The sequence below is a fragment of the Pristiophorus japonicus genome, chromosome 5 (assembly GCF_044704955.1).
Source record: "Pristiophorus japonicus isolate sPriJap1 chromosome 5, sPriJap1.hap1, whole genome shotgun sequence".
Lineage (NCBI taxonomy): Eukaryota > Metazoa > Chordata > Chondrichthyes > Pristiophoridae > Pristiophorus > Pristiophorus japonicus.
The window spans coordinates 283,224,946-283,250,424 of record NC_091981.1 but is presented as its reverse complement, the minus strand read 5'-3'; the positions used below and the strand labels follow the sequence as shown (position 1 = coordinate 283,250,424).

The following is a 25,479-nucleotide window of genomic DNA, read 5'->3' as shown; positions in this document are numbered from 1 at the left end:
CCATTTCCACCCGCGTTGCACAACATTTTGGCAGGCAGCCAAGGAAGTACAGCCAACAATCAAAAACACTCGCACCCTACTCCCTTTTTGCCATAGTATTTTACCAACAAACGCACAAAAAGGTTAAAGTACATGTGCAAATGCTGTGAAAATATGGGTGTTGAGGTCACATGCCCAACGACCATATTTATTGCTCATTTTTATTTACTAATCACAAAGACAATTAGCCACATATGGATAGTGGCTAACTTCTAGGACAACTGTCCGTCACGTATAAGAGCTGGGAGGTTATGCTTGAACTGTATAAAACACTAGTTGGGCCTCAGTGAGAGTACTGTGTGCAGTTCTGGTCACCACATTATACAAAAGATATGTTAGCACTAGAGAGGGTACAGAGGAGATTTACGAGGAAGTTGCTTGAACTGGAGAATTTTAACTATAAAGAAGCATTGGATAGGCTGTGGTTGTTTCCTTTGGAGCAGAGGAGGTTGAGGGCAGACTTGATTGAGGTGTATAAAATTATGAGGGGCCGAGATAGAGTGGATAGGAAGGACCTATTCCCCTTAGCAGCGAGGTCAATAACCACGTGTCATAGATGTAAAGTAATTGATAGAAGTAGAGGGGAGTTGAGGAGAAATGTTTTCACCCAGAGGGTGGTGGGGGTCTGGAACTCACTGCCTGAAAGGGTGGTAGAGGTAGAAACGTTCATCTCATGTAAAAAGTACAGGTACAACGTCCCGAATCCGGCAACCTCGGGGCCGAGGCTGTGCCGGTTTTCGGGTTTTTCTGGATTTCGGAGAAGAAAATCAGACGTCCCGAATCCAGCAACATCGGGGCCGAGGCTGTGCCGGTTTTCGTATTTTTCGGATTTCGGGTCACATTAAAACAGCGCATGAGTCGGGTCGGGTCACATGGGGGTCGAGGGTCATTCGTCAAGGTTTGGACCGATCACACGTCTGATGACTCCATCTGCAATGCGCTTTTCTGAAAAAAAAATGTTCGGTTTTCAGACAATTCCAGATTCGGGATGTTGTACTTGTACTTGGATGTGCAATTGAAATGCTGCAACCTACAGGACTATGGACCAAGAGCTGGAAAGTAGCATCAGGTTGGATAGCTCTTTTTCGTCCAGCAGTGACACAGTGGGCTGAATGGCCTCCTTCTGTGCTGTAAATTTCTATGATTCTATGATATACAATCCAACCCAAAAAAAAGCTAACTGCCTGAAATAAATGCAGGAACACCAACAACCAGATGCTTGTTTTTTTTCCCCCTCCAGTTGTCTCGTCTCTTCTATCCTAAAGGCACTGATTTGTGATGGGGTACAGCTCTACAGGTGCTGGCTGCCTTCCAGTATGTCGTACAATCCAGTCTTCGTGTGAGCCTGGTCAGACTGTCAGTAGGCTATTGGATGGTAAAGGGGGAGGGCATCATTGGAGCTGAACCTGATTTTATCCTTGCCTAAAGTCCATGTGGTTGTGCCAGCAACCTCCAGGCATTAGTCAGGAGCAGGACCCTGGCTGATTTTTATTCATTTGCTTTTGCCACAACTTCGAGCTCCTTTAATGTAGCAAACCATCCCAAAGGCACTTCACAAGTAAAAGTGTTGTGGGGGAAGGAGTAATGGACACAACACGGCAGTAGTGGGAGAGTTGGGGATTTGACCAAGAGCATGGTGGAAGGCGTAGTCTATGAGGAGGTTTGTGAAGGGTGGCAGTGCGGTATCAAGGCAGAAGGACTTGGGAGAGTCCCAGCTGAAGGCTGTGCCACCAATGCTGGAGTGTACAGTGGGGATACATAGTAGGTCAGTCAGAAGATTGGAGCCTGCATCTGCGAGGTGGTAAAGGCGATAGCAATGGTGGGATGGAGGGTTTTGTAATGCATTCAGGGATAGGGAGCCCATGGAGGTCAGCACGGACAGAAGTGCAATTGTACCATTCCCTGTAGCTACCCTCTCTTAAATAGCACGGACTGGGCACACACACAGTACTTTCCTAGCCTGAATGGATAGAACAGTGTACCCATGGGAGCTTCTCATTTAGATTCGTACCTTCAGATTCTCGTGGGCCATGGAACAAGTTTGCCAGTTCTAAGCACCGTGGCAGTTTAAAACAGAAATTCAGATTGAAGTGTACTTTAATCTATAAAGTGAGATTGGTATTCTAATCTAACGATTTGTATGACACACACAATGTGTCCATGTTAACTTTCAGTATTTGTATTTTTTTCTCCGCCTTTTGCTTGTGGTGTGCCACCTTGCCACAATTTACTGGCATCTGTTCTAAGTGGCACACTACAGCACTCTTGCAGATTGCTGAGGGTTGGCACAGTGCTGGTTTGGGTAGTGGTGTTTATGTGTGTGATTTTTCTTTAAGTTCCTTTCCTAGTTGTGCATGAATGATTAGCTTGTAGCCAATGTGACCCGAGAGTGGAATTTACAAACTGGTCTCCTGTCCTGTCACTGCATGTTGCATGGCATGCTACAGTTGAGCAGGTGTTGTTAGCCCTCCAGATCCTTACCTACGAGCACAAGAAATGTGCTCTATCCAGAGGCCTCATACAGTCTTTCCAATTTTACTCTCTACCCTACACATGTAACCTCTCAATGGAGTCTTCTGCTCAAAGACTCCTTAATCCCCAAGACATATGAAGCAAACTCAAATCAGCATTCACACATCTACTTTCCAGCTCTGCTGCTCTCCTCCAATCTACGATGTTCTGTGGGATATTTGAACAACTCAGTCCATCGCTGTCCCTAATCAGATGATTATCCAGCCTCTTTTTTTTTTGAAGGAGTTAATCAACTAGGCTCCATCCGCCTTTGCTGGGATCCTGTTCCCCACATCCACTGCTCTGACGGGAAACAAAAGTACCATAATCTCTAATCACCCTTGCCTTGAGGCTTGTTCGTTTTGAACCTGTGTCCCCTACTTCTATGCACACAGCTTTCGTTACATCTACATCATTCATGTGTTCTCAAATATTACCGTGTTGATTCATGTCAGGGTGCCCCCTTATTGAAGTTTAAGGTCCATTCCAAACTTGAATAATATTTTCAACGAGGCCACAAAGTTTGTTCCTAACGTACTTCATCCTGCACCATGCAAGTCCTTCTCCCATCTTACACTACCCATTTTGAAGTAAAGCTACTGAACTTTAGAATGCCTAACATAAGGGTACAATTTTTGTTCCGTAAATGTGAGTTTACTCCCTCTAAAGGGTCAAATGAGTATTACACCACTGGATCCTAATTGGATGAAGAACTTCAGTCATCACTTAACACAATTTGATCATCTGAGATTTAATTAATTTAACATTGATTCTTGTTTTCCTTTCCATTTGTTAGATAAACTGTTTCCTTTTTTCACTTATTTAAAAAGCCATATTAGTAACTGCAGTTCTCTTCCCTCAGCATGTACTGTGATCAATGTATTGCACTTATTGACTGCCAAATAGCAACTATAACGACTAGAAAAACAAAACCAATGTATTTAGCAGCTTGCCCAGAATAGTAGAACCTGAGGACACGGCCTGTGCATGAAGGGGAGGGGGTAACTTCAAAGCTAATCTGTGAAAACATTACTTTAGTAAGCGATAAATCTATGTAACAGACTCCCTAGGGGGACGGTGGAAGCAAATGGTTGATTTATTTAAATGCAAGTTCGATTCCTTTCAGAAAATAATATATTTTTGGTACAGTATGAGTTATTTGGTAAGTGTGGCATGCTTGGGAGGAGCAGGTGATTTTGGGCCTATAGTTCCTGAAGCTTTTAACTACTAGAAGTTTTCCTCACCCTGTGTCTGGGTCTGTCGTAGAAAAATTGATAGAAGAGGATGGGAGGGGACCATGAGTTTCTATGGAAGAATGAACAGTCTTTCTTATCTTTTGCGTATCTTTGTGATATTCAGCTCCAGTCAATATTTAACTCCAGTGAACTATCATAAAGTTCAAGAACGGTGTGAGCTGTGAGGAGGATGCTAAGAGGCTGCAGGGTGACTTGGACAGGTTAGGTGAGTGGGCAAATGCATGGCAGATGCAGTATAATGTGGATAAATGTGAGGTTATCCACTTTGGCGGAAAAAACATGAAGGCAGAATATTATCTGAATGGTGGCAGATTAGGAAAAGGGGAGGTGCAACGAGACCTGGGTGTCATGGTACATCAGTCATTGAAAGTTGGCATGCAGGTACAGCAGGCAGTGAAGAAGGCAAATGGCATATTGGCCTTCATAGCTAGGGGATTTGATTATAGGAGCAAGGAGGTCTTACTGCAGTTGTACAGGGCCTTGGTGAGGCCTTACCTGGAATATTGTGTTCAGTTTTGGTCTCCTAATCTGAGGAAGGAAGGACATTCTTGCTATTGAGGGAGTGCAGCGAAGGTTCACCAGACTGATTCCCGGGATGGCAGGACTGACATATGAGGAGAGACTGGATCGACTGGGCCTGTATTCACTAGAGTTTAGAAGAATAAGAGGGGATTTCATAGAAACATGTAAAATTCTGATGGGACTGGACAGGTTAGATGCAGGAAGAATGTTCCCGATGTTGGGGAAGTCCAGAACCAGGAGTCACAGTCTAAGGATAAGGGGTAAAGCCATTTAGGATCGAGATGAGGAGAAACTTCTTCACTCAATTGTGAACCTGTGGAATTCTCTACCGCAGAAAGTTGTTGAGGCCAGTTCATTAAATATATTCAAGAGGGAGTTAGATATGGCCCGTATGGCTAAAGGGATCAAGGGGTATGGAGCGAAAGCAGGAAAGGGGTGCTGAGGTGAATGATCAGCCATGATCTTATTGAATGGCGGTGCAGGCTCGAAGGGCTGAATGGCCTACTCCTGCACCTATTCTATGTTAACATTGAGCCCATTTGCTGTATAACAATGGATGTAAATCCTTTGTCACAATCTCTACTAATAATGCTTTACAAATTATAAAAGTTATGCCAGCTGCTAATTTTCCATTTTCATCAACTGCACATTCTATATATACTTGACGTCTGAATCAGCACTTCTTGAGCAGGGATCAGGACCTTTTTTTTTTTTATTCGTTCATGGGATGTGGGCGTCACTAAAAGGCCAGCATTTATTTCCCATCCCTAATTGCCCTTGAGAAGGTGGCGGTGAGCCACATTCTTAAACTGCTGCAGTCTGTGTGGTGAAGGTACTCCCGCAGTGCTATTATAGGAGAGAGTTCCAGGATTTTGACCCAGCGAGGATGTTTCCACGTCAGAATGGTGTGCAACTTGTAATGGCACTTGCAGGTGATGGTGTTCCCATGTGCCTGCTACCCTTGCCCTTCTAGATGGTAGAGGTCATGGGTTTAGGAGGTGCTGCGGAAGAAGTCTTGGCAAGTTGCTGCAGTGCATCTTGTAGATGGTACACACTGCAGCCACGGTGCGCCAGTGGTGAAGGGAGTGAATGCTGAAGCTGGTGGATGGGATGCCAATCAAGTGGGCTGCTTTGCCCTGAGGGTGTTGAGCTGCTTGAGTGTTGTTGGAGCTGCACTCATCCAGGCAAGTGGAGAGCATTCCATCACACTCGTGACTTGTGCCTTGTAGATGATGGAAAGGCTTTGAGGAGTTAGGAGGCGAGACACTCACCGCAGAATACCCAGCCTCTGACCTGCTCTTGTAGCCATGGTATTTATGTGACTGGTCCAATTAGGTTTCTGGTCAATGGTGTTCTCTGCCCCCCCCCCCCCCCCCCAAGGATGTTGATGGTGGGGGATTCGGCGATGGTAATCCAGTTGAATGTCGAGAGGCGGTGGTTAGACGCTCGCTTGTTGGAGATAGTCATTGCCTGGCACTTGTGTGGCATGACTGTGGAGCCCTCCGAAGTAAATGTTCTCTGGATTTCACATCTCCTACCAACCCCGAGAAAGTTAAGCTGACATTATCTGTTTTTAAAATGAGTGATCCTTCTGTTCTGTATTTCAGTGTGTCACCTGCGGGAAGGCGTTTAAGAAGCTCTGGTCCCTTCACGAGCACAATAAAATAGTCCACGGTTATGCAGAGAAAAAATTCTCATGTGAAATCTGCGAAAAGAAGTTTTACACGATGGCCCACGTCAGAAAACACATGGTCGGTAAGTAGATTAAATCATCGAAAAGTCACATGTTTCAGTACAAGGCTGAATGCAATTCCGAATACATGTGCAAGAATTCTTCCTCGAGTACTGTGTTAGTCGGTCTATAAGCCTGGCGGGTGTTGCTCGATCTGGTTATGAGTCATGATTTGGGTAAGGGATAATAACGCTTAATTTGAGCTTGAAAGAATGAATACAAAAGCAAAATACTGTGGATGCTGGAATCTGAAATAAAAACAGAAAATCCTGGAAATCTCAGCGGGTCAGACAGCATCTGTGGAGAGAATTTCCAGCATTTTCTATTGAAAGAATGAATGTTGGATTTCTGCCCCTCCTGAGTTTGGGGCCCTGGATATCCACTCCTGGGATCAGGGTTTTTGATAGCAGACGCAGTGCATTTTTCTGATTTGTTAGCGTTTTCTTTTAAAAGCACTGGACTGAGGATCAACTTTGGGTGGTTGTTGTGGGCAGTTAGAAAGGCATGCAGGAAGGACCAGGGCACTCGAATTGGAAAGACAAGGCTCGTGTGGAACATAGACCAGTTTTGCTGAAGAGCATGTTTCTGTGGGCACTGTGGAAATGTGATAACCTATAATCAGAGAGAACGAGAACTGATGTAGCTGTGGTTCCAAACTTCATTTTGTGGTGTGCCTTTGGGGTTTGGGGTAGGCGGGGGAGGGGATTGGGGAAGGAAAAGAAAGTCTGTTATCCTCTCACTCTGGCTAAGAGGGTTAGATGAGGAGTGGTGGGAGGAGGCTCGTGTGGAGCCAAATAGCATGTTTCTGTACCGTGAATTCTACGATGTAAAATTACTTTCTTGTGCAGTCTGTACTTGTGTGGATGCAGGCACTCTAAATAGTAGACTGAAAACTCATGTCTTTCATTGGGATTTGCTAACTTGATTGACTAGCAGAGGGCGGCAGTCATGGAGCAACATTGCTTGAATTGAATTTGTTTTAAATGAAAGCTGGACCTGTTTCTGGATGGGGCAGAGATCACTTCTTACCGAAGGTAGGTACTGCAGAGAATTCTGAGCGAATGTGATCTCCTAGACTAATCTCGAATGCCTAGATGGGTCGGAGATGAATTTCCCAGATTTTTTCCCCCTTAAATTGGCCTGGGTTTGTCTTTAATTGTTTTTTTCACCTCATGGTTTCGGGTGGGGTGGAGTGTATATGTTGTGATACACAAGGTATCGCAATTGTGTGGGACAGGCTCGATGGACCAGAAGGTCTTTACCTGTCAGTCATTGTTCGTATGTAACATCATGGAGCACTTGTAGCTCTGCCCTTCCTAATAGGAGTGGACACTATTAAGGGTTTCAATCCTATTTAATTTGTTTAAGATATTTCCTTATGTGTTCGGAAAGTCCCTCTATGTATAGGCAAGCCCTCTGTAAGCGATGTGTACTTGCTAAACTGCAAATCCCAGCGATGCTACCAACAATGGTGGTAAACCTTATCCCTTGATCCTTAGTATGGATGGAACCACTTTGTCACTTATTAACACATACTACACAACTGTGACTGGGCGAAGGACAGAATCTTAGTCATGGTCACGTTTTCAGGGCAGTTTAGGTACTCCTGGACATTGTATCCAATGAGTTATTTTTTTGTATTGAGGTGCTTTTGCAGAGGAATTCAGAAATGCAGGAAAAATTTATCTTAATTTTCAAAATTCCAAGCAAGCTTGACGGTGGAGTTTGGTTGAAAGGGAGAATTAAGGAAACATAAATTCTATGAAGATTGACGCGTGTGTACAAAAATATATGTATGTTGTGTCAAAATTTACAAAATGGAAGAAAGTTTAAAAATGTGTACATCAGGTTTCTCTCTTAATTGATGGTGACGTGAAGCCCTCGTATACAAGTAACATAACTTTTATTTAGGTTTTAATATTTAGTCACTATCTGTGCAAATAGTGGCTGATAAAACTGTGTGGCCCAATGAGATTCACGAAGCTATTTTTGTTCAGAATAAGTAAGCTGTTCAGAGTCCAGTGATTCCGTGTGCATTCCACAAACCCTATGGCAAAATTATTATTGCATCACTTGTAGCAGGATTACTCAGACTTTCTGTTTGCTTTAATATAAATTATGAACTGGTGCTTTCCTCCAGAATTGAGCCAATTTATTTGTCTTTAAATATCTAGTTTAATTCACTATGTTGAGTTGTGAGCCTGACATGACCTTTTTATTAAGCAAGGCATATATTTGCTGAATATTCACTACTGTCTGCAGTAAGCAATTGTAATTGAACTGTATCAGTTGCACTGATATGAGTTTAGACAATATACGTGATGTGGAGTGTGAACTACACACTTACTCCCATTGCTTCCTTCAGTTAAGAGTCAAGGGGGCGGGGGAATAGGTTGCCCATTTGTCCAAATTGATCAGCATTCGGTATCACGATACAAAGCTGTGGAAATGTAAAAAAGGCATGTAGCTGTGGACTTGTGCAATGGAGATTCAAGTGCCTTTTGGAGGGAGCAACACGGCTTCATTGAGGGCCACCAAAGTCAGTGCTGCTGTCGGTGTCAGTACTGTACAGTCAATAACTTGTTGTACTTTCTGCCTCCAATTGCACAATTAATTGTTGGGGATAGGGGGGAGGGAGCTTGTGCCAAACAAAACTAGAAACAGGAAAGACTGATGTGGGGTATAGGAGAGGAGAGGAGAGGAGAGGAAGAGTTTTATACAAAAACCAGCAGGATGATGCTGACACTATTTGCTATGTAGCATCTCTGTTACACATTCCAAAGAGTGACATTGTTTGCTGGGGTAGTTATTTTGGGACAATATTTTGTTTAATGCTTCAATCCCCAGTTTGCTGGACATTGCACGATTGCCAGAGATGGTTTATTGACAATTTTGCAAAATCAAGGATCTGTCAACAGATCCCGAAAGACTGAGCAATAAATATGCACTTCCTCGTTAATAGAAAATAGGAGCAGTGGTAGGCCATTTGGTCCTTCAAGCCTGCACTGCCATTCAATATGATGATGGTTAATCCACTGAGCAGGGTCGATGCAAGAGGGGTGGGGGCTGGAAGCTCTCTCGCCATTAAGCTACAGTGAGCTTTTCAGACTGGACACCCAATTCACCAACACTCGGAGGTTACTGGAGAGAAATGGCAGAAAGGTGGAGTGAAACTAACTTAAGTAATGCAGAATAAACTTTTAAGAGTCAATGTTTTTTTAAATACAGTAATTGCACTTGCCTCTTTCAGCTCACACGAAGGACATGCCGTTCACCTGCGAGACTTGTGGGAAGTCATTTAAACGCAGCATGTCGCTAAAAGTCCACTCCCTGCAACATTCGGGAGAAAAACCTTTCAAATGTGAGGTGAGTGTCATCAGATGCTTGTAGCTCCTCTCTAACCCCCAACCCTGGCCCTTCCCATTTTACCGCAAAAGAAACAATCAATCTGATGGAGGAAAAATCTAACTTTCATGTGCTGTTGTTTGGTGGAAAGATCCATCTGGACAGATCGATTTCTTGGTTTGCTTCGAATGCAACCATAGCAAGTCCCGGATAACGCTTTTTATTATTTTAAAATCTTTATTTACCAAGTTTCATTTTTGTGTGTTTTTCAAGCTTCTTAACTGTATCCCTATTGTGCCAGTGTTAATGCCTTGAGAAATTTATCTGAAAGTACCACTGAATAAGTTGATGAGTTTCAATGGCATTTGGTGCCAGGGTCACATTATGGTGGTACCCGTCACCCTGGACTTCAGGACCAACATGGTGAAGTAAATGAGGCAGAGACACTGCTGGTTGCAATACTAGAAGACTAGACAGTAATCTGTGTCTGCTGGGTCTCTGTCTGCCGGGAGTCCAGACAGTATTCTCTGTCTGCCGGAACTGTGAGCAGTTTTCTACTCACTGGCCCAAACTATTACAGACAAAAAGGGCCATGATCAGCTTTTCTTGTGTGCACTGTTATTCCAGCACTGTGGAATCCATCCTGACCACTCCACCAGGCAGTCAATGAGCTGATAGTGTGCCCCTGCGATGATGCACAGCATGGAGTTAATTTTTAAATCCCGTTCTGCAAGATGTGGCTGGGTTTAAAAGCGGGTCCGTGCAATTCTCCTTCATTGATCATAATTCTGAGGTAGTGCAAAGGAAGGGCTTCCTCCAACCCAGCTGAGAGATTCAGGACCAAGTTTCGAGTTGGATTTGTAGCAAGGGGTGAGGGGAAGGAGGACTTCAATTTACACCAACCTGTCACTGAGTTCCCGAGGTTGGGGGGGATGGGGGTGCTGCGGGAGTTGGCACCCCCACATCAGTCTCGTGTGTGAAACAATCTTTGCCAAAGCTTTCACAAATGCCTACATTAAGCAGTTGGTGACGGGACAAGTATGCTTGGTATGCAGCACTGAGCAGGTCTAAACATAAAGGTCATCATAAGCAGTCCCTCGAAATTGAGGAAAACTTACTTCCACTCAAAGTGAGTTCTCGGGTGACTGAACAGTCCAATACGGGAATTACAGTCTCTGTCACAGGTGGGACAGATAGTTGTTGAATGGTCTACGTGCCTGTAGGCTGCTGCTCCCAAGCCTCTATTGGCATCTCCCTCCGACCTGCTCACTCAGTGTGTGTAGGCACCTGTCTGCAGCTCAGCACCTCCCCGCAGCAGGGCTTTACTTGGAACTCCCACACAGCAAGTGAGCCCTAGGTGGGCAGAGGAAACGTTTCAAGGACACCCTCAAAGCCTCCTTGATAAAGTGCAACATCCCCACTGACACCTGGGAGTCCCTGGCCAAAGACCGCCTTAAGTGGAGGAAGAGCATCCGGGAGGGCACTGAGCACCTTGAGTCTCGTCGCCGAGAGCATGCAGAAATCAAGCCCAGGCAGCAGAAGGAGCGTGCGGCAAACCAGACTCCCCACCCACCCTTTCCTTCAACCATTATCTGTCCCACCTGTGACAGAGACTGTGTAATTCCCATATTGGACTGTACAGTCACCTGAGAACTCACTTTTAGAGCGGGAGCAAGTCTTCCTCGATTTTGAAGCACTGCCTATGATGATGATAGCAGGGCAACTGATGCTGGTCCCAATGTTTTCTCCACATATACACACACACGCGCTCACTCTCACTCTGACAGACACTCTGACACACCCCAGCCTTGCTCCCTGATGTGTTGTACCAACATGCTGGGACTCCTCATCCTCCAGTCACACTTTACTAGAAGGATTTTCTGATTAGCTTGCACATTTTGGGTGCCTTATGTTAAGTATATTGCAGATTTTCTGGGGTGACCTCCGAGACTGAATTAGCCTTTTTTATCCTGTCATCAAAACCTTCCTTTCCAATTACGGAACAGCTGTGTTCACATTGGCAATGAGCTAATGGAAGATTAGGTGTAAAACACCAGCTTGGAGCTTCCAGTGGCAAGGTTATTCTATCGTCTCAATGTCTTAGCCATGTATAATGTTAGCATCAGCTTCCTATAATCAAAGTGTGTCTGGATCTTTGCTCGTATCTGACGTAGTTTGGCTTGTTCTACTTCTACTTCTGATCTTTGCAATAGCTTGGGCCAGGCAGAGCGGAGAGAAGAGAATGAAAATCCATGCAGTAATGTCTGACTGGCAGGATGCTGATGGCACAATTGTACTTTGGCGTCATTATCAGTTGCCGTTCACTGATTTGTGCTCGTGCCCAGCACTTTTTTTCGGGTTTGTGCAGCTGTTAATGGATGCAGAAAAGCAACCATTTGAGCCTCGGAATTTCACACCTCCCCATATCTTCCCCCCTTTTTAAAAAAAAAATTCACTCACAGGATGTGAACGTCCGGCAAGGCTGGCATTTATTGTCCTCGAGAAGGTGGTGGTGAGCCACCTTCTTGAGTACAACTGTGTGGCTTGCTAGGCCATTTCAGAGGGCAATTAGAAGTCAACCACATTGCTGTGGGTCTGGAGTCACATATAGGCCAGACTGGGTAAGGACGGCAGAATTCCTTCCCCAAAGGACATTAGTGAACCAGATGGGTTTTTATGACAATCCGGTAGTTTCATGGTCACCATTACCGACACTAGCTTTCTATTCCAGATTTATTTAATTGAATTTAAATTCCCCAGCTGCCGCGGTGGGATTTGAACTCATGTCTCCGGATCATTAGTCCAGGCCTCTGGATGACTAGTTCAGTAACATAACCACTATGCTGCCGTTTCCATTGATAACATGATCTCTGGGGTGGGGGTGGGGGAACAAGGGATGTGGAGGGGTCATGGTTCAGAACCATGCGCCCAGTCGCTTCCTGCTGGTACATAGAAACATAGAAATTTACAGCGCAGAAGGAGGCCATTTTGGCCCATCGTGTCCGCGCCGACCGACAAAGAGCCGCACGGCCCTTGGTCAGCAGCCCTGAAGGTTTGGAAGTCTTCAGATTTAGTTACCGTTTCTTGGGAAAAAAATTAAAATCCCTGAATCGGTGCTGGGGTATACATTGATGCCTCTGCATTTACTGCAAGGAACCACACTAATCCTGCCTTTTTACACTTGTGTCTCCGATCATTAGAACTGCAATGAAAGATTCCAGTACAAGTATCAATTGCGCTCCCATATGAGCATCCACATCGGACACAAGCAGTTCATGTGCCAATGGTGCGGCAAGGATTTTAACATGAAGCAGTATTTCGATGAACATATGAAGACGCACACTGGTACGGACTTTTTTTTTTACTTTGTCAATCAAATGGCTGTCTTGTTCAGTGTTCAAAACTCAAAGGGGACAATTTAACCTTTCTGTCCTCTGAGGATAGTCGTAATGTACCTGCACCAGATTTTGTGGAGGGGGGAGGGAAAGATAAGTGCAACCATTTGAATGTTTTTTTCGTTCCAAATTAATAAATGAATGTTTTGCCAGTTCCTTTGATTTGCCCTCCACCCCAACTCCCATTTTTGTGTCTGTGTGTCCCCTTTCCCCACTTCTCAAGTCCTCCTCCTGGTCTGTGGCTCAGTACTATGCCAGGATGTACCTTTATCCAGTTGTCCATTGGTGAGTGCATTACTTTAGTACAGGAGGACGCCATTGAAATAGGAGCAGGAGTAGGTCATTTGGCCCCTCGAGCCTGCTCCGCCATTCAATAAGATCATGGCTGATTTTCTACCTCAACTCCACTTTCCTGCACTATCCCCATGATTCCCTTAGTATCCAAAAATTTATCGATCTCTGCCTTGAATACACTCAACGACTGAGCCTCCACAGCCCTCTGGGGTAGTGAATTCCAAAAATTCACCACCCTCTGAGTGAAGAAATTTCTCCTCATCTCAGTCCTAAATGGCCGACCACTTATTCTGAGACTGTTGTCTACTTGTATCATTTTAAACACCTCCATCAAATACCTTCGCAGTTCAAGTGATTACAACACTAGTTTCCCTATCCTTTCCTTGTAGCTTAGCCCTCTTAACCCTGGGATTTTCCTAGTAAATCTGCTTTACATGCTCTCTGCAACTATTCCTTCCAATAGCAAGGAGCTGAAAACTACATAGAGTATTTCAGAAATTAAGAACAGAAAATGCTGGAAATACTCGGGCAGCATCTGTGGAGAGAGCAACAAAGTTAACATTTCAGGTCAATGACCTTTCATCAGAATTGGAAGATGTTAGAAATGTACCAGGTTTTAAGCAAGTACAGAGGCAGGGTAAGGGGAGGAAAGATCAAAGGGGGTAGGTTTGTGATAGGGTGGAAGGCAGGGGAGATTAAATCACAAAAGGGGATGGTAATGGGACAAGTAAAGAGTATTCCAGAGGTGTGTTAACCATCGTTTTGAAGTCATCACGATCTCTTTGTTTATATACACTCCAAAATCCTTTTTCCCTTTAAAGTGACTTTTTTTTTAGACTGTCCACCTAACTTGAGGATTTTTGCCTCTAGGTACCTAAATCACTTTGCTCCTTCCCTGTATTATAGAATCATACATGCAGCACAGAATGAGGCCATTCGGCCCATCATCCCTGTGCCGCCTGTTTGAAAGAGCTATCCAATTCGTCACATACCCATCTCTTTCCCAATAGCCCTGCAATTTTTTCCCCTTCAACTATTTGTCCAAAATCAGAAATTTACCATTAAGGTATATTTCTATTTTTCTTCTTCTCAAAATGTATTACCTCTGTGTTAAACTGCATTTACCACATATTTGCCCATTCTCTTGGTCATCTTGTCTTCCTTTAGTCAGAGTCAGAAGATTGAGAGTTCAAGCCCCACTCCAGAGACTTCGCAAACTAGTCTGACACTCCCAGAACTGAAAGAGTGGCGCACTGTCAGAGGTGACGTCTTTCAGATGAGACATTAAACGGAGGCCCACCTGCCTTCTCAGGTGGACCTAAAATTTACATGGCACTGTTCAAAGAGCAGGGGAGTTTGCACATGGACAATATTGATCTCTCAACCATATCACGAAAGCAGATTATCTGGTCATTTATCTCATTGTTGTTTGGGATCTTGCAAGCTGTTAATTGGCTGTTAATTTCCTACATTACAAAAAGGGATTAAACTTCAAAAGTACTTTGCTGCCTGTGAAGCACTTTGTGGAGTCCTGAGGTTGTGAAAAGTGCTATATAAATGCATAACCTCCTGCATTCTTCCTGCTATCTTGCTGCTGCTCTTTAATTAGATATCAGCAGCAAAATCTGTTATCCATCCAGATTATTTATATACAGGGAGACAAAATAACAGTGGTCACAGTGACAGCCCACTAAGCTGCTGCCAGCCAGTCTGAGAATCACCAAACTTTTACCACTTTTTTCCCTTCTCCCTCACCACAATTCCTGTTTGGGGATGCATAAGTCTCGATGCGGTTATATCAGGCCATTGACCAGGTCTGGTGATTGCTGGATTACTGCATTTCCGACGCTAGTGGTCAATCAAGTAAGCCATTGGTGTTTGATCGTTCATTCAAAAACTCAGTGAAAACGTGACACCGTTGTTGAAATTGGCCATAACTTTGTGTTTACAAATCAAAAGGGCAAACCAGCTGGTTGCTTGACCTCGGGCCGGTGAGGGTATCTGTCCTTGGCTCTAATGTGTGTTACAGGACCTTTTAGATGGTAATTCAATATACTGATGATGTGAACCATACTGAGTACATAAAGCTACGCTTGGGGAAATTGGGTGTTTGGCTCAGCCTGATGCTTTTAACAGTCATGTGTCTGTACCAGGAGTTCTGTAAAATGATACTGTATTTTTTTCATGTAAAGTGCTGTAGAAATACATCAGCATGAAGAGAAAGAATATCCTTTCGGTCTCCAAATCTTCTTTCCTTCTCCTGTTGGGTGCAGTTCCACAAGCGCTTGTCATTCTGTTACCTTGTCCGAGCGGCCACTCATTACGCGTCAGACTAGACAGTCCGCATTAGCAGGCTATTCAGCCTTGCAAGTCGTCACAGGCCGACCTAATGCTGTCCTCCATAAAAGTGTGTTTTCCGGTAATAGTTAGGAGTGAACCCCCTTCTGCATTTTCTTTCCCATTCTCCTAGCTCAAGAGCACTGAGGCCAATTGTAGTCCCTGGGTTGCTGCCATGTATCCAGTTAGAGTGTGACGGAGGCATTGTATTGCATCTGTCCCCGTACCCCATGCTACTTCCGCGTTGGTGTCTGGATAAAAGTGCAGAGAATCTGATGAGAGAAAACACAGGTTAATGTCTTTGGGTAGAAATCCCTGATCACAACTCAGCAGAGCGTCTCCACCCATATGTTTCAGCTGCCTGTTCTGTTTCATTTGCTGTATATTTGTAACATGTCTTGCAGCGAAGCTTGTTTCGGGCAAGAGGTTTGCTGCCTGTGATTCTGTGCATAAATCAAAATCTTATCATACAAAGAAAAATTCGGCTGATGATTGGCAGTAGAATCAGAGTATTATTGATTCTCCATCCAATCCATAAATTCAAATTTGAGTTTCATGTCCTCAAATGGTTGGGTGTGGTTTTGCCTTAAAAATTGGCCTTTATTACAAGAGGATTTGAATACAAGAGTAAAGATGTCTTACTGCAATTATATAGGGCCCTGGTGAGACTACACCTGGAGTATTGTGTATAGTTTTGATCTCCTTACCTAAGGAAGCATATACTTGCCATAGAGGGAGTACAGCGAAGGTTCACCAGACTGATTCCTAGGATGAGGGGATTCTCCCATGAGGAGAGATTGAGTGGACTAGGCCTATATTCTCTAGAATTTAGAAGAATGTGAGGTGATCTCATTGAAACATACAAAATTCTTACAGGGCTTGACAGGGTGGATGCAGGGAGGTTGTTTCCTCTGGCTGGGGAGTCTAGAACCAGGGGGTCACAGTCTGAAAATAAGGGGTCGGCCATTTAGGACTGAGATGAGGAGAAACTTCTTCACTTGAATCTTTGGAATTCTCTACCCCAGAGGGCTGTGGAGACTCAGTCGTTGAGCATATTCAAGACAGAGATCGATAGATTTTTGGATATTAAGGGATATGGGGATAGTGCAGGAAAGTGGAATTGAGGTAGAAGATCAGCCATGATATTGAAAGGCGGAGCAGGCCTGAGGAGGCTCAATGGCTTGCTCCTGCTCCAATTTCTTAGGTTCTTAAGTCGCATGCAGCGAATACTCGATTCTGCCAAGCGGGGATGTACCAGTGAGTGAGTGATCTCTGCCTGTACTCACACGGTCATCATCATCATAGGCAATCGCTCAGAATCGAGGAAGATTTGCTTCCACTCTAAAAACAGTCCAATACGAGAACCACAGTCCCATTCACACGGTACTGCGCAGTTGGCTACAGAGCTCCACTAACAGAGACTTGCTCACGGCAGCTCGCCTGCCACCTCCTCTCTCCAGTGGGGCAAAGTAAAATGGGGAGAGGAATGAATAATTAATGCAAAGTCCAATGAAGAGATAAAGGAAGAGAACGAAAGATTTGCATTTATATACAGCGCCTTTCAGGACATCCCAAAGCACTTCACAACCAATTAAGTACTATTTGAAATGTAGTCACCATTATAATGTAGGAAAACGTGGCAGCCAATTTGCACACAGCAAGATCCCACACACAGCAATAAGACAATGACCAGATAATCTAGTTTAGTGATTCATTGGTTGATGAGTTCCTCACTATTTTTGGCTGCACGTATCTTATTTTGGGATTGTGTTTGTGACCATTTGGTTTGTTTGGAGTTGGTTTCTGACTTTCCTATCAATGCGGTGACCACGACTGCTGTGCTGAAAAGCCTGCGCTAACACCTGCCATCTTATTTGCCGGAACAACAGACAAATTGTTCCGGCAAATGCCACGTTTGCCCTTTTTGAATTCACCAATGTAAAGTTGCATTCCCACCTCCCCGTCTGCTCTCTCAGGTGGACGTAAAAGATCATCTGGCACTATTTCAAAGAAGAGCAGGTGAGTTTTCCCTGGTGTACTGACAAATATTTATCCCTCAACCAACATCACTTTTTTTAAAAAGCAGATTTTCTGGTCATTTTCTCATTGTTGTTTGTGGGAGATTACTGCGTGCAAATTGGCTGCCGCGTTTCCTCCATTACAACAGTGACTACACGTCAAAAATACTTAATTGGCTGTAAAGCGCTTTGGGATGTCCTGAGGTTGTGAAATGTACAAATGCAAGTTCTTTCCTTCTCTGGTGGCTTAGTGGGTAAATACACAGCCCACTGTTGTACTAGGACAGTCGCACCAGTCCATCCCCAGGGAGAACCAGTGGATGTGGTGTATTTGGACTTTCAAAAGGCTTTTGACAAGATCCCACACAATGGATTGGTGTGCAAAATTAAAGCACATGGTATTGGGGGTAATGTACTGACGTGGGTAGAGAACTGGTTGGCAGACAGGAAGCAGAGAGTAGGGATAAACGGGTCCTTTTCAGAATGGCAGGCAGTGACTAGTCGGGTGCCACAGGGCTCAGTGCTGGGACCCCAGCTCTTTACAATATACATCAATGATTTAGATGAAGGAATTGAATATAATATCTCCAAGTTTGCAGATGACACTAAGCTGGGTAACGGTGTGAGCTGTGAGGAGGATGCTAAGAGGCTGCAGGGTGACTTGGTCAGGTTAGGTGAGTGGGCAAACACATGGTAGATGCAGTATAATGTGAATAAATGTGAGGTTATCCACTTTGGTGGCAAAAACACGAAGGCAGAATATTAGCTGAATGGCGGCAGTTTAGGAAAAGGGGAGATGCAACGAGACCTGGGTGTCGTGGTTCATCAGTCATTGAAAGTTGGCATGCAGGTACAGCAGGCAGTGAAGAAGGCAAATGGTATGTTGGCTTTCATAGCTAGGGGATTTGAGTATAGGAGCAGGGAGGTCTTACTGCAGTTGTACAGGGCCTTGGTGAGGCCTCCCCTGGAATATTGTGTTCAGTTTTGGTCTCCTAATGTGAGGAAGGACGTTCTTGCTATTGAGGGAGTGCAGTGAAGATTCACCCGACTGATTCCCGGGATGGCAGGACTGACATATGAGGAGAGACTGCATCAACTGGGCCTCTATTTACTGGAGTTTAGAAGGATGAGAGGGGATCTCATAGAACCATATAAGATTCTGACGGGACTGGTCAAGTTAGATGCAGGAAGAATGTTCCCGATGTTGGGGAAGTCCAGAACCAGGGGTCACAGTCTTAAGGATAAGGGGTAAAGCCATTTAGGACTGAGATGACGAGAAACTTCTTCACTCAGAGAATTGTGAACCTGTGGAATTCTCTACCACAGAGAGTTGTTGAGGCCAATTCGTTAGATATATTCAAGAGGGAGTTAGATATGGCCCTTACGACTAAAGGGATAAAGGGGTATGGAGACAAAGCAGGAATGGGGTACCAAGGTGAACGACCAGCCATGATCTTATTGAATGGTGGTGCAGGCTCGAAGGGATGAATGACTACTCCTGCACCTATTTTCTATGTTTCTATGTCCCGCATCAACTGATCTCAGCCAGAGTTGCATTGGGGATCTGGTGGGGCTTTGCTCCCACCTATGCTGGAAAATATGGATGTCTGCTGAGAATGGGACACTCGCAGGCTGTGATGCTGCCCATTGCTGAACAGCCAGTAGACACGCACTGTCGAGGTTCTGTTATGAAGACTGAGCACTTGGATGGCGTTTTTTTTTAAAAATTGTATAGAAGTACGATGTTATAGCTCTGTTTTGCTGAGATGAAGTGGCTGTGGTGGAAGCTTGCATTAATGAGTTGCTGCTGCAAGTTTATATTCTTTAAATACCAGATGTTAAGCTGCCCGTTGAAGCCAGAGGCTAGTTTTCCGATCTATTTCCTGAGAGAAATGATTAGAAAATTATTTTTTTTTTAAAGAAAAATGCTGCAGCACTTCAGTTATGTGGAGAAACCTGAGAAACTGGAGTTGTTCTACTTGGGCCAGAGAAGGTTAAGGGAGGATTTTATAGAGGTGTTCAAAATCATGAAGGGTTTTGATGGAGTAAATAAGGAGAAACTGTTTCCAGCGGTAGAAGGGTCAGTCACCAGAGGACACAGATTTAAGGTAATCGCTTAAAGAACCAGAGGGGGAGATGAGCAAATTTGTTTTTGAGCAGCGAGTTGTAATGATCTGGAATCCACTGCCTGAAAAGGGTGGTGGAAGCAGATTCAGTAGTAACTTTCTAAATGGAATTGAACAAATACTTGGAACAAGAAAAATATGCAGGGCTGTGGGGAACGAGCAAGGAAGTGGGACTAATTGGTAGCTCTTTCAGAGAGCTGGTATTTGCATGATGGGCCAAATGGTTCGATGATTCTATAATTAATAACTGTGTTGCCAGGGTAAGGGATATCTTGTTGGGGCTGAAGAGGAATTTGGAAAGGGAGAGGGTAAATCCAGTTTGTCGTGGTCCACGTCGGAACAAATGACTTGGGCAAGAGCAGGGAGGAGATCCTGCTAAGGGAGTATCAGGAGTTAGGAGCTAAATTTAAAAAGCAGGACCTCGAAGGAAATAATCTCTGGATTATTGTCCGAGCCACGTGCAAATTGGCATAGAAACAGTCAGATCAGGAGAATTAACGCATGGCTACAGGACTGGTGTGGGAAGGAGGGTCACTGGTACCGGTACCGGTACTGGGACAGGAAGGAGCTGTACTGATGGGACGGGCTCCATGTAAACCGGGATGGGACCCGTGTCCTAGCGGAAAGGGTAAATAGAGAGGTGACAAAGGCTTTAAACAATAAGATGTGGAGAGGGATCTGCAAGAAAAGAAACAAACCTAAATATAAACAAAGCAGGAAAGGAGAGCATAGGAAAGATTAAAGTAAGGGAGGACATTGATGCTCAGGGAATAAATAGGGTTATCGAACAGGAGTTTAAAAAGATGGTTAAAAATAAAGTGAGAGAAACTGTTATTAAAAATATGTTAACTCTGTACAGCAATGCACACAGTGTCTGTAATAAAACAGGGGAGTTAGAGGCGTTGAGGAACTAGACATAGTAGGGATTACTGAGACATGGCTACAGAAGAATCAGGACTGGAATTAAACATTACAGGGTATAACCGATTTAGAAAAGATAGAGAGGGGGGAAAGGGGAGGTGGAGAAGCTGTACATATGGGATAACATAATGGCAGTAGAAAAATGTGACGCAGCTATCAGAAAGACAAATAGAATCCATGTGGATAGAGATAAAAGATAATAAAGGATTAATCACACTAATAGGTGTTGACTACAGACCAACTACTAGTGGAAGGGAGGTGGAGGAAGAAATATGCAACCAAATTAGGGAAATGAGTGAAAAAACATAGAATAATAATCATGGGGGATTTCAACTACCCAGATATTAATTAGACAAAGGAGGTAGATAAAAGGGATAAGGAAATGAAGTTCCTACAATGTATGCAGGACTTCTTTCTAACCCAACATATAAAAAGCCCAACCAGGAAGGATTCGCTATTGGTTTTAGTAATGGGGAATGAACCAGAGCAGATAAGGGAACATAGAAACATAGAAAATAGGTGCAGGAGTAGGACATTTGGCCCTTCGAGCCAGCACCGCCATTCAATATGATCATGGCTGATCATGCAACTTCAGTACCCCATTCCTGCTTTCTCTCCATACCCCTTGATCCCTTTAGCTGTAAGGGCCACATCTAGCTCCCTTTTGAATATATCTAACGAATTGGCCTCAACAACTTTCTGTGGTAGAGAATTCCACAGGTTCACAATTCTCTGAGTGAAGAAGTTTCTCCTCATCTCAGTCCTAAATGGCTTTACCCCTTATCTTTAGACTGTGACCCCTGGTTCTGGACTTCCCCAACATCGGGAACATTCTTCCTGCATCTAACCTGTTCAATCCTGACAGAATTTTATATGTTTCTATGAGATCCCCTCTCATTCTTCTAAATTCCAGTGCATATAAGCCTAGTCGATTCAGTCTTTCTTCATACATCAGTCCTGCCATCCCGTGAATCAGTCTGGTGAACCTTCACTACACTTCCTCAATAGCAAGAATGTCCTTCCTCAGATTAGGAGACCAAAACTGTACACAATACTCAAGGTATGGTCTCACCAAAGCCCTGTACAACTGCAGTAAGACCTCCCTGCTCCTATACTCAAATCCCCTCGCTATGAAGGCCAGCATGCCATTTGCCTTCTTTACTGCCTGCTGTACCTGCATGCCTACCTTCAGTGACTGATGTACCATGACACCCAGGTCTCGTTGCACCTCCCCTTTTACTAATCTGTCATCATTCAGATAATAATCTGCCTTCGTGTTTTTGCAACCAAAGTGGATAACCTCACACTTATCCACATTATACTGCATCTGCCATGCATTTGCCCATTCACCTAACCTGTCCAAGTCCCCCTGCAGCCTCCCAGCATCTTCCTCGCAGCTCACGCTGCCACCCAGCTTAGTGTCATCTGCAAACTTGGAGATATTGCATTCATATTACATTCCTTTGTCTAAATCGTTAATGTATATTGTAAATAGCTGGGGTCCCAGCACTGAACCCTGCGGCACCCCACTAGTCACTGCCTACCATTCTGAAAAGGACCCATTTATTCCCACTCTTTGCTTCTTGTCTGCCAACCAGTTCTCTATCCACGTCAATACATTACCCCCAATACCATGTGCCTTAATTTTGCACGCTAATCTCTTGTGTGGCACCTTGTCAAAAGCCTTTTGAAAGTCCAAATACACCACATCTTCCTTATCCACTCTACTAGTTATACCCTCAAAAAATTCTAGAAGATTTGTCAAGCATGATCTCCCTTTCATAAATCCATACTGGCTTGGACTGATCCTGTCACTGCTTTCCAAATGCGCTGTTATTACATCTTTAATAATTGATTCCAACATTTTCCCCACTATCGATGTCAGGCTAACCTGTTCCCTGTTTTCTCTCTCCCTCCTTTTTTTAAAAAGTGGGGTTACATTAGCTACCCTCCAATCCTTGGGAATTGAACCAGAGTCTATAGAATGTTGGAAAATGACTACCAATGCATCCACTATTTCTAGGGCCACTTCATGACATACTCTGGGATGCGGACTATCAGGCCCTGGGAATTTATCGGCCTTCAGTCCCTTCAATTTCCCTAACACTATTTCCTGACTAATAAGGATTTCCCTCAGTCCCCCTTCTCGCTAGACCCTCAGTCCCCTAGTATTTTCGGGAGGTTATTCGTGTCTTCCTTAGTGAAGACAAAACCAAAGTATTTGTCCAATTGGTCTGCCATTTCCTTGTTCCCCATTATGAATTCCCCTGATTCTGAGTGCAAGGGAACTACATTAGTCTTCACTAATCTTTTTCTCTTCACAATATCTATAGAAGCTTTTGCAGTCAGCTTTTATGTTCCCTGCAAGCTTTCTCTCATACTCTATTTTCCCTCTCCTAATTAAACCCTTTGTCCTCATCTGCTGAATTCTAAATTTCTCCCAGTCCTCAGGTTTGCAGCTTTTTCTGGTCAATATATATGCCTCTTCCTTGGATTTAACACTTTTCCTAATTTCCCTTGTTAGCCAGGGTTAAGCCACCTTCCCTTTTTTATTCTTACGCCACACAGGGATGCACAATTGTTGTAGTTCATCCATGTAATATTGAAATGTCTGCCATTGCCTATCCACCATCAACCCTTTAAGTATCATTCTCCAGTCTATCCTAGCCAATTCACGTCTCATACCGTCGAAGTTTCCTTTCTTTAAATTGAGGACCCTAGTCTCTCAATTAACTGTGTCACTCTCCATCTTAATGAAAAATTCTACCATATAATGGTCACGCTTCCACAAGGGGCCCCGTCTGACCAGATTGCTAATTAATCCTCTCTCGTTACACAAGACCCAGTCTAGGATGGCCTGCTCTCTAGTTGGTTCTTTGACATATTGGTCAAGAAAACCATCCCTATACATTCCAGGAAATCTTCCTCCACAGTATTGCTACCCGTTTGGTCAGCCCAATCAATATGCAGATTAAAGTCACCCATGATAACTGCTGTACGCTTATTGTACGATTCCCTAATTTCCTGTTTGATGCCATCCCCAACCTTCCTACTACTGTTTGGTGATCTGTACACAACTCCCACTAATGTTTTCTGCCCTTTGGTGTTTTGCAGCTCTACCCATCATCCACGCTAAAGTCCTTCCTTACTATTGCGTTAATCTCCTCTTTAACCAGTAACGCTACCCCACCTCCTTTTCCTTCCTGTCTGTCCTTCCTGAATATTGAATACCCCTGGATGTTGAGTTCCCAGCCTTGGTTACCTTGGAGCCATGTCTCCGTAATCCCAATTACATCATACCATCAATTACATTAACAGCTATCTGCGCAGTCAATTCATCCACTTTATTACGAATGCTCCTCGCATTGAGACTCAAAGCCTTCAGGCTTGTTTTTTTTAACACTCTTTGTCCTTTATGTTGTAATGTAGCCCTTTTTGATTTTTGCCCTTGATTTCTCTGCCCTCCACTCTTGCTTTTCTCCTTCCTACCTTTTGCTTCTGCCCCCTTTTTACTTGCCTCTACCTCTCTGCATAGATTCCCACCCCCTGCCTTTTTAATTTTAGACAATAGGCAATAGAGATCATAATATAATATGCTTTAAGATAATTGAGAAGGGCATAAGTATGACAAAGACAAAGGTTAATAGTTTGGAGTAAAGCTGATTTTGAGGGACTGAGAATAGCACTTAGGAAAATAAAATGGACAACAATATTGGCCAATAATGATGTAGAATAGCAATGGGAAACATTTAAAAATGTGTTCAACAGAGCCCAGGAAAATATATTCCGCTAATAAACAAGAACAAGCTAAACATTAATGAGACACCAGGGATGAATAAAGCCATAAGAGAAAAATTGAAATAAGGAAAGGGGTATACATAAATTACATGGACAGTAGGGGTGAACAGGTGGGAAAGCAAGTTGTGAGGAGGACGCAAAGAATCTACAAAGGGATATAGATTGGCTAAATGAGTGGGCAAAAATTTGGCAAATGAAGTATAATGTGGGAAAATGTGAGACTATCCACTTTGGTAGGAAAAATAAAAACACAAATTATTATTTAAATGAGGAGAGATTACATCATGCTGCGGTACAGAGGGATCTGGGGGTCCTTGTACATGAAACACAAAGTTAGCATGTAGGTACTGCTACAACTGTACAGAGTGTTGGTAAGACCACACCTGGAGTACTGCATACAGTTTTGGTCTCCTTATTTAAGGAGGGATATACTTGAATTGGAGGCAGTTCAGAGAAGGTTCACAAGGTAGATTCCTCATATGAAAAAGGGTTGAGCCTGTACTCATTGGAGTTTAGAAGACTATGAGGTGATCTCATTGAAACGTGTAAGATTCTGAGGGGGCTTGACAGGGTAGATGCAGAGAGGATGTTTCCCCTCGTGGGGGAATCTAGAACTAGAGGGCATAGTTTCAGAATAAGGGGTCGCCCATTTAAAACTGAGATGAGGAGGAATTTGTTCTCTGAGGGTTGTGAATCTTTGGAATTCTGAGAGAGCGCTGTGGATGCTGGGTCATTGAATATATATAAGGTGGAGATAGACAGATTTTTGAACGGTAAGGGAGAGAAGGGTTATGGGGAGCGGGCGAGGAAGTGGAGTTGAGGCCAGGATCAGATTAGCCATGATCTTATTGAATGGCGGAGCAGGCTCGAGGAGTCAAATGGCCTACTCCTGCTCCTATTTCTTATGTTCTTATAACATGATAAAGGAGAATATGAAGGGACTAGGAGAGAAGTCAAAAAAACAATTAGGGACGCAAAAAGGAACTCTTTCATATGTTCTTATATTCTTATGTCCAGGGAACATTAGAATATAAGAAATAGGAACAGGAGTAGGCCATACGGCCCCTCGAGCCTGCTCCGCCATTCAATAAGATCGTGGCTGATCTGATCATGGACTCAGCTCTTCCTCGTCCGCACCCCATAACCCCTTATCGTTTAAGAAACTGTCAATTTCTGTCTTAAATT

At 43.9% G+C, this 25,479-nt stretch overlaps 1 protein-coding gene across 3 annotated transcripts in view; it reads left to right on the top strand.

The window, feature by feature from the left end:
• The window catches only part of LOC139264732 (zinc finger and BTB domain-containing protein 47-like), a 229,795-nt gene that overhangs the window by 197,899 nt on the left and 6,417 nt on the right, over positions 1–25,479 (top strand). For all 3 annotated transcript variants that reach the window (XM_070881732.1, XM_070881733.1, XM_070881731.1), the window contains exons 3-5: positions 5,936–6,083; positions 9,311–9,426; positions 12,606–12,750. In XM_070881732.1, coding sequence (XP_070737833.1) covers positions 5,936–6,083; positions 9,311–9,426; positions 12,606–12,750 — 409 coding nt within the window. The remainder of the gene's footprint in view (positions 1–5,935; positions 6,084–9,310; positions 9,427–12,605; positions 12,751–25,479) is intronic.